Source organism: Ixodes scapularis, unplaced genomic scaffold, assembly GCF_016920785.2.
Source record: "Ixodes scapularis isolate PalLabHiFi unplaced genomic scaffold, ASM1692078v2 PGA_scaffold4__175_contigs__length_147842914, whole genome shotgun sequence".
Lineage (NCBI taxonomy): Eukaryota > Metazoa > Arthropoda > Arachnida > Ixodida > Ixodidae > Ixodes > Ixodes scapularis.
This window is the reverse complement of record NW_024609879.1, coordinates 129,222,124-129,234,825: the sequence shown is the minus strand read 5'-3', so window position 1 is coordinate 129,234,825 and position 12,702 is coordinate 129,222,124. Positions and strand designations below refer to the sequence as shown.

Here is a 12,702-nt window from a genome sequence, read left to right as displayed (position 1 = left end):
GAGGCTGAAAACACGTTTAAACTTAAAAACGTTAGCGGTCGTCGCTATCACGCTAATAATGGCCGCTTATACTGTCAAAAAAAATTTTGGAGGAAAAGGGTGGGGGGGGGGGGGGGGGGGGGTAAATGTCATTTTAGTCCCGCCATTCACCCTTTGTAGATAACGGCGACGGCCTCCTTCAGGTGGTTCGTGGAGAAGGAGACTCACCGGATTTCTTAGCACGTAAAAAGATCCCCCGGGTAGGCTTCACGTATCTTCACCCTCTGTCTTCTTATATTTCAGCAACCAACCAAAAAGCTGCTTCAATAATACATTTCAATATGACATAATGAAGATGTTCCCGAATTTACTCCCAGCCAGCGTCACATCCGTCTCCAGATACTGCAAGGCAATGTTCCCAGATATGATTGGTGTCCATCATGAGCCGGTAATTAAGGTTGATCCTAACTACAAAATAAGTTGGGGTCCCAGTTTGTTCAACGTCATAAAAAAGATTAGCACAAAAAACAAGGGAGGACAGAAAAAGAAATATTCGTCGGTAATGATAATTCTGGTTGTGTGGTTATTTATACAGCGTGTAGTTGGTCAGTCATTTCAAGGTTGGGACGAGTCACTCGCTGTAGATGAGAAATTTAGCCAATGCGGTACAGCCGCTAGCCTGGGGTATTTCACGTGCATCACGCAGTAGTGATACACGACCGCACGCCGGTACGATGCTCATCCAGATAGAAACGGGCAGGGGTGGGGATTGAACCCAGGATCCCCATGGGTCTTGCAGCGCGAGCTTTCGCTCCACGTGCTCCCAGCTTTCAACTGACGTTTTAATAAAAAAAAATAAAGGAAGGAAAGGACAAAGGGGTGATTTCAGATAAGATCGAACAGGGGGTGGCTGGTCGACCTTTTTAATTTGCTTCATAATTTTACATGTTATTTCCCGATGTCCAAAATAAACAAAATCAGAATTATTTTCACCAAGAAAAAAAATTGTCGGACGCAAAAAATCGTACATCACGTAGAGGTGGAATGTCGCATTTGCTTGCATAGCCGGAGGGGGCGACTTTGGTGATTAATAACTAAAGTTATACTTCTTAGGTAAGTTTCATAATATTTTAGCACAATCTATATGTACTTAGCAATGCGAAAAAATTTTTTTTATTGTTTAGTATGTTTTAACAAATAAATAAAAAACATCAATTTCGGCTCCTTGACCGTTTTTCCCCCAACTTTGCAGGTCTGTATCTTAGGAAATAATTTAGTCAGAAACGTGATATTTTAAGTAAATACACTACTTATAAATTTAAGTACATTCACTAAAATTCAAATTTATTTAAGCGCGGGTTGAGGAGATTTTGGCAAGCAAACACAAGACAAGCGCCAAAATAAAAATAGTTTAAGGGCGATTAAAAAAAAATCCCGTTCTCGACTTTTTTTAAACTCTAACCAGTCCTTCTACTCTATTTCGGGATTAATGTCAATTAAAAACATGTTGCATTATATTGATGGTGTAATCGATACAGCACCTCTACCGAGCCCCTTCCACGAAGCTCGGCACGGTGTACCCCTGTGGTGCGACGCAGTTTTTGCGACCTCTTACTTTGAGTGAAAAGTATTTTTTTATTCATTCGAGTATAGCAAGTAATATTTTGTCACATCTTTGGCACGTTATAATAAATTGAGCATTAAATATAATAAATTACACATTATATACAACACAGTTCCGCCTTCATAGGTTTCAAGATTGACAGATTTTGACACAAACATTTTCTGACGGTGTGCACTTACTTCCAAGGGGACCGGACAGTCCGTGCCACGTCCAAGTCACAGGTCGAAGCTTCTGATGTTTTTCATAGCCACACATGCCACGACTAAATACCAGGAAAGGCGCGCACTCCCACCCACCCTTCATTTTTGCGTTCACGGGATTCAACAACCTCGTCTTTGTCAAGAATTGTGAAATTCACTCACTCCTTTTAGTTTTTGGGAAAGGCTGTTCACCATGCATTTTGCAGACTGTATGGCCTTTCCTGGGAGCTGTCTCACGTTGTGAAGCGTTGCTTGGTGTTGGACGAGTCCTCCAACTCCGTAACACGCGTTTTTTCCGTGCCCAGTGGCCATTGAACCTTGGGAAACAATTTTTTTTTTTTTGGAATTCATGAAGTTGGAAGCGATTCTTGAAGTGACTGGCGACACCGCGACTTACATAAGTCAAATGAGAGTACACAGCAAGGTTGTCATCGAGCCACTCTCTCACTTTTTGTACAGCCAGACAGGCATGAGCGGAGTCATGATGCAAGTCGTCACTGATGACGACAAAAGTATATGTCGACTTTCTAGTCGTCACCAGACACGTAAATATTGAGACCTGTTTTTTTTTTTTCAGTGGTACGCTTGAATCTTGTCAAGAAGGATAACAGTTCAGTTTTCAGCAAAGCTGAAGTGGAAGACAATGCTACCACGCTGCGCGCACTGCTTTTCTTCATAGATGGCTTTGATTTGCGTCTGTCTGATATGGTTGTGAATGATCCACCTTGAGACCGACACACGAAGCTCTTCCAGAAAAGTGACCGGATCTAAAGTCTTTTTCACGAGCTCGCCTGACTCCAGTGCTGCCGAAACTATCTCTTCATCCTCGGAAATGTTGAGTTTTTCGAGTGTAAGAGACTGGCCGTTGGGACAATGGTCACATTCGCCTAGAAGGCACTGGCGCGATGGCGGGTTGCAAATGAATGCCGAGTTCAATTCCGCTGCATCAAGTTGTGAGCCAGCAGCGTTTTGTAGAGAGGCGACACAGAGGTTATAGTTTGCGCAGTACACACAAACGCACGCTTCTTGCTGGGGATTGCATTTAACCGATCGGGGTCGCAGAGAGTAAAACTTCGTCAATCCGATGCCGGAGTCGGGATGGTCACTTCTATATACACGAAACGCTTCTCTGATTGACCGTGTCATAAAACGTTTCGGCTTGAGCGTTTTCTGGCCATCGAGCACAACGGAAATGACGTCCTTCTGATTGGGACTCTGCCTAGAACACTCAGACTCGTCTTTCATGTAGTACTCAACCGCTGCAGATATGTTTTCAGGGCTACCTTGCACCTTGTATAGGGATCGGGCACATACCACACGCCGTGGTCCTCCCTCAGCTTCCGGGACCTATTAAGGATGTATAGCGGTGCCTCTGGGATGATTTTCTGGACTTCATTTCTTGTCAAGGTTGATGGCAGGATGGTCAGCAATTGACAGTGTTCCCGGGGAGAGGCTGTGGTCGCAAAGGCGCGGCGAATGTTGGCCGCCCACTCGGTGCATGTGGAGCACTTTTGCTCCGACGACCCCGATGCCACGCTTTCATATATATATATATATATGTATATATATATCCGATAAGGGGGTATCCATTGCACCATCAGTATAATGCAACATGTTTTTAATGCATATTAACCGCTAGATAGAGTTGAATGACTGGGTAGAGTTTAAAAAAAATAAAGAACGTTTTTTTGTTTTTTGTTTTTTTTAAGTCGCACTTAAAATATTTTTATTTTGGTGCTTGTCTCGTGTTTGCTTGCCGAAATCTCCCCAACCCACGCATATACAGATTTGAATTTCAGTTAATCTACTTCCATTTATACGTAACGTATGGAATTAAAATATGACTCTTCTGACTACAGTACTTTCTAAGATACAGGCCGGTAAAGTTGGGGGAAAACGGTCAAACAGCCGAAATTGATGTTTTTTATAATTTTTTTTAAACATAATAAACAATAACTGTTTCTTTCGTACTGCTAAGTACACATAGATTGTGCCTAAAAATTGTGAAACTCAGCTAAGAAGTATAATTTCCGTTATTAATCACCAAAGTTTACCCCTCCGGCTACGCAAGTAAATGCGCCTTTCCTCTTCTACGTAATGTACGACATTTTGCGTCCGACGATTTTTTTTTCTGGGTGAAAATATTCTTGATTTTTTTTTCGGACATCGTTAAATAACATATACAATTAAGAAGCAAATTAAAAAGGTCGACCAGCCACCCCCTTTTCGATCGTATCTGAAATCACCCTGTATCTGTTGTGTAATTTATTCTATATAATGCGCAATTTTTTATAACGTGCAAAAGATGTAGAAGAACTATTACTTGCTATACTCGAATAACAAAAAAAAAAAGTTTTCTCTCAAAGTAAGAAGTCGCAATAACTGCATCGCACCACAGAGGCGCACACCGTGCAGAGCTTCGCAGAAGGGGGTCGGTAGAGGTGCTGTATCTATTACACCATCAATATAATGCAACATGCTTTTAATCTATAGTAACCCCCAAATAAAGGAGAATGACTGGTCAGAGTTTGAAAAAAATCGAGAACGGGCTTTTTTTTTTTTAAATCGCCCTTAAAATATTTTTATTTTGGTGCTTGTCTCGTGTTTGCTTGCCAAAATCTCCCCAACCCGCACTTAAATAAATTTGAATTTTAGTGAATGTACTTAAATTTATAAGTAGTATATTTACTTAAAATATCACGTTTCTGGCTAAATTATTTCCTAAGATACAGGCCTGCGAAGCTGGGGGAAAAACGGCCAAAGAGCCAAAATTGATATTTTTTATTCATTTCTTAAAACATACTAAAGAATAACAATATTTTTTTTTTCGTATTGCTAAGTACATATAGATTGTACTAAAACATTATTATACTCACCTAGGAAGTATAACTTTAGTTATTATTCACCAAAGTTGCCCCCTCCGGCTATGCAAGCAAATGCGACTTTCCACCTCTACGTGATGTACGACTTTTTGCGTCCGAAAATTTTTTTTCTTAGTGAAAATAATTCTGATTTTGTTTATTTTGGACATCGGGAAATAACATGTAAAATTATGAAGCAAATTAAAAAGGTCGACCAGCCACCCCCTGTATGATCTTATCTGAAATCACCCAAACATAAATTTTATAACGATATAATAAAGAAATATTTTTTCTTCCTGACCTTTTGTTTTCAATTTTTGAAATAATTTTCTTTATTATTTTTATCTCTCAATGTTTAATTATAAGTAACTTTTTATTGTATCAGTCCTTCTACATCCCTTCCTTTTTTTTATTTGATTTTAGCTTTTTTATATAAATTCACCTCCGTCCTTTCTTTATTTTTTCATTAAAACATCAGTTTAAAGTAGCGCTTCTCCTGTCCTGTCTTCCCGTGTCCTTTGTATTTCGCGCTGATATTTGTTTATGGTGTTCATCATAACTACACTGTAAAAAAAATCTGGTCGTAAAAGACCTCGTTGGAGTTCTTGAGCTTGTCCATAGGGTCACTTTGAGCACCCCAAAAAAATCTTTTTCGTCATAAAGAAGACATATTATACGGCGTACTTCTAGGCTCCCTTTTTGATGCGTAAGAATTTTCTATTGCTCAGTTGCCTTTCTAGTGCTCCAGGGGACGATATAGTGCTCTAGGGAAAACCATTTTCACAAGCTGAACGAGTTCTTGGGGTGTCAAAAAAGCCTTTCAAAAACTCTTTCTTTTTTTTTTCTTTTTTTAGAGACTGAGCCGCGTGAGATTATCGTCACAAGGCAGTCATCCTTGAGTCGACGTCAACATTGCGATCCGCGCGGCTACGTCATCACGCAATGTGATGACGTAGCCGCGCAACATCGCGAAAAAAAAGTTTGTAAGTCGATTGGTACGTTACGTTACACTAAAGTCACAAAGAGCTTCAGCAAAGCAGGGCGAGTCGAGTTCCGCGAGTCTTATTATCGATGCACAGCCAATGAGATTAAAGCATCAGCCAATAACAACGTCGAAGGACCAATCAGGAAGCAAGAAGCCTGAACATAAGATGCCACACTCTGCCTTGATCAAGCTTGCGGTGACGATTCGGAGCGCAAATTCGTCTGACTCTTTTGCAGGGGTTTTGCTGACGTCAGAACGTCAAGCTCTGATTGGCTCTGATTGAAGGATAGTGGGTAGACCTCGGAGCAAGCTGCCTTGAGGTCTAGCAACTGTCCTTAAATCGGATCCAATTAGAGCTCAACTTTCTGACGACAACAGAACCCCTGGAAAAGAAGCAGACGAACATGCCTTGTGCATAGCGCGATTCCCCGATGCACCTCTTTTGTTTGTTTTTTCATCCACTACGCCGCGTCTCACTGTGTCGATAAACTATGCGTCCGCCACTTTCACCGTTTCTTTACAAGCTAACATTTTGTCATTGGCGTCGTTTTTGGTGTTTGCGAAACTCTGAAGCATGGCGCGGTGGTTCCGTCGACGACAGGACTCATTAAAAAGGGCGCGGGGGGGGGGGGGGGGGGGGGGGGGGGGGGGGGGGGGGAGTGCCGCGGTTTCCGGACTTCGGTAAAAGCTTTGTGGAAGTTGCCCTGCGACACTTCTGAAGTAAAGAACAGAAACCCATTTCCGCCTGCGCGTCCTAGTTATCACGCATGAAAAAAGATAAATATTGTCATTTCGGGCACCCCAGAACTCATTCCTAGTCTTCAGGGTCACACCTGGTCGCACTCCTACTAGTGACGCCATTCAGAGTGCCGTGTAGCTTCCCGTGTGCTCTCTCGGAGGACGCTTCCTCTCCCTCTTTCTGCTGACATTAGCGGGCGTTATGCTGCACCTTAAGGCCCGTTCACACTCTTGCGACTGCTTGCGACCTCTTAAACCTGGGTTCCTTAAAACTTCTTAAACCAGAGAACACACTGGCGCCATCTATTGGGAAGCAGTGTAAACTCGGCGGTCCGGCATATTTTTTTTATTTCTCGCGCAATATCCTTTCTTTTTTGGCTCGAAAAACTTTTGTCAATGTTATAAACGAGCTTTTCTATAGGTATTACGCACATTTGACCTCGGAAATCCCGCAAAACCTTCGCTTTTGTGAAATGCAGTTCTAGGGTCACCGCATAGATGGCGCCACAATGTCAGTGTGTTCCCTCATTCTAGAAACATTTAAGAAGTTGTAAGAGATCTCGTCTCTCTAAGTCGTACTCGGTCGCAAGAGTGTGAACGGGCCTTTAGAGTCGAGCGAGATCACGTAATCTTATCGCCGTAGTTCCTTCGGCTGCCACATGCGGCTGCAGGTGGAGGAAAAAGCTCGACTTTTGCTTTGCGATTATGCAGCGGAATCGCGGTATTTTTTAATGAAGGAGATGTTTTCTCTGTCCTCCATGACACGATAAACAACGTAAAAATGACGAGATGCTAATTCTTTTAATCATAAAATCTTTGCACCCCCCCCCCCCCCCTTTAATTATACGATCCGGGACGCATCTGCGACGCATATATGCGAGTTTTCCTTTCTCTTTGGTGTCGCCCGAGCGGCATCTACCGGGGCCTTTACGGCCACCGACTGGTCGACTTCTCGATCGCCGGCTCGTTTTAAGTCCAATTAAAGACCGGTATGCTTAAATTTCTAGCACCAGATATTGCTACGTTGTGTCGCCCACTACTCCGGCAAACGCAGTTGATCACGAGGCAAAAACAAAAAAGTTCCACCTAACTTTCAGATACCGAACCGGCTCATAGAAAGACATGGCGAAAGTTCACCAAGATGGCGTCTGACGAGATTTCGAGCCAGAAGTGTGTCACGTGAAACTTCCCTGCAGTGAACGTATGCTTGTTTTAGGCAAAAAGTATTCTAACCCAATACTGTTGAACGGCTCCCCAAAAGAAGACAATTCTTAACAAGTGTGTCACGTGAAACTTCCCTACAGTGACATGCTTGTTTTAGGCAAGAAGTATTCCAACCCAATATTGTTGAACGGCTCCCCAAAAGCAGACAGATCCCACTAAGTATATTCCTTGTATGCCGCCAATTTTCCGCTTCTTTCCGTCATCTCAGCAGAATACCCGTGTATCGCATGAAAAGTACGCTACTAGTCATGGAAACCTAAATTGTGCATCTTACAACTTCGGACGCAGGACCTGCGGAACGAGGTGAATTGCCTGGTGATTTGTTCAGGTAACACTACTGATGGGTCAGAGAGATCCTTCGTTATCCAGGCTCAAGACGGCATGATCTGTGACAAAGGAATGGTAAGGAAAATGCGCAAAATTAAAACAAAAGCGGAGCGACCTTTCATAATAATAATATATTCATTCACCATCTACAAGCATGGTGGGAAGCTGAGGAGAAAAGCTGCCCGGGGAGCTTGACTGGTACCCAGACACCCTCCCTCCTGCATGTACACAGCAGTAATGCACGAGCTGTCGGGGGGAGGGGGGAGAGGGGGGTACCAGTTATGCTCGCGATAACTATATGTACGTTGCACTTAGAGAAGATCGGGCGAGAGAAAGGAAGGCCGGGGAGGAGGCAAAGCAGACGGAACACTAGAGAGAAGAGGAGGTTTCCCCCTTTCCTCTCTAGCGTTCCGTCTGGTTCTTGTTCCCCAACCTTCTTTTCCCTCGAACCACCTTCTTGCGCTTTAAAGTGATAGGGTGCTTGTGTGTGTATTCGAGGGAGAGAGGGCGAAAGAAAAAGGAGTCGAATAAACTTTGGAAAGTAATATGGCTCAAAAAGAGTGTAGCTGATTGGTTCTAGTTGTGCCATCTGCTGCGGAAGTATTATTAGCCAGTTTTTTGGAAGTGAGATACCAGTTGAACTCAGCGCTATACGCTGAATTACGTTACAAACTGATCGGAAACGGCTCTTGTTAACTAAAACGAGACCAAAAAAACTTGACAAATAAAGAAATCGGATGTTTGCGAGGACAAGGAGTGCTTTCTGAGATGATCTTACTTTACAATCGATGCTCAAAGAATACCGGTTATAAACTGCTCATAGACATTTTATTTAATCAGATGCACGAGTGGAGAAAGCACACGACGTCACTTTCGAGTGGTCGCGTAGCCGCGGTGGCAGAAAGTATTGAGATATTTTCGACACCTTAAATACAGAATATGTCGCGTTAACCGGGATAAGCCCTGAGACACACTGTGCAGGATGACACAAGCGGCAGAATGATTCCGCTCCCGAAAACCTGCAGCAGGTACACCACCAGCCCTTTCAGGCCATAATCAGTGTCCTAAATGTCAACCGTTTTATAAAGCACGAAATGTTTTTGAACGGAAAACCCAACCCCAAAATTGTTGTCCGTTCGTTCGTCCATCCGTCCAATTCCCGCTAAATTTAGCTGGGAAAGTGATGTGACGGGACGTTACGTTGTGCTATATACCTGGGAAAATGGAGGGTACCTGACCTATATGCAAATTCATTTTCCGTGCTAAGTTTAGCGAGAACTTTCACGTCTTGTGACCTAAACATCAATCCAGTTTCCCCGATCAATTTAGCGCGGTATTCTACGTCATGTCAGGTGATGTCACATGACACACCAACTTCCACAACCCATCCTATCCAACCTCCCGCCTCTCTTTCTCTCCCCATCCCCCTCCCCCTCCTAGCAACACCTCCTAGATAACCTTGGTGATTTTGCTCCTAGGACCCTCTTTGCTCACCTCCCTCCATTTTTTTACCTCTCCCTCCCTCTCCTCCCTCTTCTTATTTCTCCTCCTATTCCCTTGGTCATGTGGCACAGAAACTCAGTTTTTTCGTTGAATTTAGCGAGAAAATATACTCATGCCACGCACTCCTAAAGGCTGCATTTCACGCATTAGAGAACTTTAAAGGTAAATTATGGTAACCATTTTTTATTCACTTTTTCAACATTTTTCTGTCGATATTTGGTGTTATCATTCATTCCTTTTTTCTCATCTTCATTTTTTTTTCTGTTTCTTAATTTATTCTCTCTTTCTGTGTCTTTTTTGCAGCTGAGTTGTGCCTTCATAACTACCATCTTTGCTAACTGCATACTTTCCTCTCTTTCAGAGATGCATCAAGGGACAATGCATCGCGGGTTAGGAGGAATTCACCCACTCGTCACTCAATTAGCAAATTTCGCTACGCAAATCTGAGTTTCAAGAATGCACCAGAGTATTGAATCGTTTTGTGGATCATTATGAAGATGTAATAAAGGTCGTACAAGCCTTAAATTTTTCTCTTGGAGCGCTTGAGATTTTTAATAAAATCCAGAAATATGACAATTTTGACTCTTTTCAACGTATTTTGAGAAAATATTGATTATAAAATTACTTCTAAGTATAATTTTATAATCTAAAAATTATAAAAGTGTCAAAACGAATGATATTACGTACTGGAGGTATCTGCTGGCTTAATTTTAAGACCCTGACCGGAAGCCTAAATGCCTTAGTATTTTCCTGTTTGTGCAAACAAATTTGACAGGGCCGATTTTGCTAGATTCTTTTTTTTTTTTTTTTTTTTTTTCAGCGGGTTTAGCGAGACGGCGACACCAGCACAAAATGCCCCAAGCCAGAGCATTTTTTCGCTGCCGTTTTCACGTGCCAGCACGGTCGGCGACTCGCGACACGAATACTTTACTTGACACCACCGAGATCAGTTTTGTCATTTTGTCAGAGCATGGACTGTGCGATATTTCTGTCGGCGGCACCCCACAAAAATACCACCCACGAGAGGCGGCGCATGTATACAGGGTGTCACAAAAGAAAATTTACACTGTCTTTTTTACCGCAAAAAATAAACTAGGCATCGCCGAACGCTCATTCTCTGCCCAGAGGTAGAGCTAGAGGTCACAACCAGATGCCAAAGTTTCAGCCTGATCCGATAACTTAATCAAAAGTTATAAGTGATTTTCTGAAAATTTCAATGGGAAAACTGGGCCCATTTTTGCCCGTTTCCGGTTTCTGGTGCCATAGAGCCCCATGTGTTTGAAAACTCCGTCGGCCGCCATTTTTCCATTGAAATTTTCAGAAAATCACTTATAACTTTTGATTAAGTTATCGGATCGGGCTGAAACTTTGGCATCTGGTTGTGACCTCTAGCTTTACCTTTGGGCGGAGAATGAGTGTTCGGCGATGCCTAGTTTATTTTTGCGGTAAAAAACACCGTGTAAATTTTCTTTTGTGACACCCTGTATGATATAGTGATGCCATGGTAACGCGCAGGGTATCGCCGCCATGCGACGAGCTTTCACTTTTCATTTATAGAGCGACGACGTCTGTATAGTGGCAAGGACATGACTCGTAGCCTCGCGCTCCGCGATTTCCTATAGATCACACCAAAGGGTCACACGCCCTCACTAAAGCCCCTAGATCTGTTTATTTGTCTTGTAAACGGCATCGAATCATTAAATATGCGAATGTACACGAGCCTGTGCCTCGTGCGACATTTGGAAGAATACAGCGGCGCAGCCCTAAAATGATGAGCAGCTATGGAGCGGTGCCTGAAGGAAACTGCGGTGCAGCTCTCGCTAATGGTCTCATAGTACGTCTCTTTCGCGTTCGCCAACAGTTCACGGTTGTCGGTACTTGTGAGACGCGCCAAGCGTAAATTTTATCCAGGGACTTTTTCTCAGAGCGCCGGTTTGGCTTCCCTGGCTTCTATCGGCCGTATCACAACTGGGTTATTTTCTGGCCCATCCAATGTTTGTGAAAAAAAAATCGCTGTGGCATATTTTAACGTCAGAGCTCAGGCCATATTACATTTAATTATCGATCTGTGTAGAAATGTCATGTTTTTCACATTCGGTACGTGCGTAAACTAGAGCCACTCTATGGCAGCAGCTACGCTGCCATATCGAGTGGCTCTAGCGTGAACCAGGGCAGGCGTTGATGATTATGATCCGGTGACAACCGTGGTTGTGGTCATACAACTCATCTCTTCGAGTCTACGGCGTCGGGTAGTTCAAAAGGCAAGAAGACTTAAGTTCGGCCCAGTTAGCGCTATACATGGCTTGCACATAACGTCCTTCCACCATGCCAATGTCTATTAAACTATTTCCACAAAAAAAAAACAGACATTACACAGTTTATACTAGATACAAGCTCAGCAGCAAGGCCTCCAATGGCAGCTGGTGTGACATCAGTGAAGGCCATAGAACCACTGCGCTCGTGCCTTCGGCTTCGCTTGCACTTCCGGGGAAATAGAACGTTGAGTATATAGACGCTTCAGACACGCGCCAGATTACAGAAGCCATTGCTGACTTATTCTCTGTGTCTTCCCGAGATCCCGAGCCACAAAAACGGACGATGATGAGCCTTCACAAGAGCCAGTGCTGAAAATGACACAGCACAATAAAAAATATGGCAATAACCTGAGTTGCTATGGTAATGATGAAGTCGACTAATAGGGACAAGAAGAGACAAAAACGGAAGGTATATGTTATGGCGGCGGCAATGCACAGGTGCTGAGATATGCAAAAGTCCGTGTAATTTTGCCAACATACAAAATGTATCACGCGGGCACTATAAGCCATCATAATCATTCCAGCACTGAGGGGATGTGACTGTCCAGGTTCGCCATGCGATTCCTGGAGCTCTAGGTCACGTGGTGCTGAATCGGCTGTGATAGTCACTCTGGAATGGCTCGTGGCCTCGGCCGCGGTTATATGCTCCCGAAAGTGAAAGGAAGGCACAGGGCAGCGCTGACAGGGCGCGTACGTTGTCATGGCATCACAACGTCCTACATGCATCGTCTCAAAGCCATTCTCTAGACGCCAATAAAATCTCGCAGTTCTCCGGCAAAGCCGTTGGGTAAAGCCGATCTCGGCCAAATCCGATGTCAAGCAAACTGTACGTGCTGCATGTCGTTGGCTAGACACCACTTTCTGTGGCTACGAAGCCAATGCATAGTCCCATATAATAGAGGCTATGGCCAAAGCTTTTGGTGTCCCTGCACTCAGCTTCAGCACG

The 12,702-nt window shown here is 43.5% G+C and overlaps 1 protein-coding gene across 1 annotated transcript in view; it reads left to right on the top strand.

Moving 5' to 3' along the window:
* The window catches only part of LOC115316192 (A disintegrin and metalloproteinase with thrombospondin motifs 7-like), a 64,866-nt gene extending 55,031 nt beyond the window's left edge, over positions 1-9,835 (top strand). Inside the window, exons 12-14 of the mRNA XM_040207921.2 lie at positions 283-427; positions 7,900-8,013; positions 9,803-9,835. Of these exons, the coding sequence (XP_040063855.2) occupies positions 283-427; positions 7,900-8,013; positions 9,803-9,835 (292 nt within the window). The remainder of the gene's footprint in view (positions 1-282; positions 428-7,899; positions 8,014-9,802) is intronic.
* Positions 9,836-12,702: the final 2,867 nt, after the last annotated feature.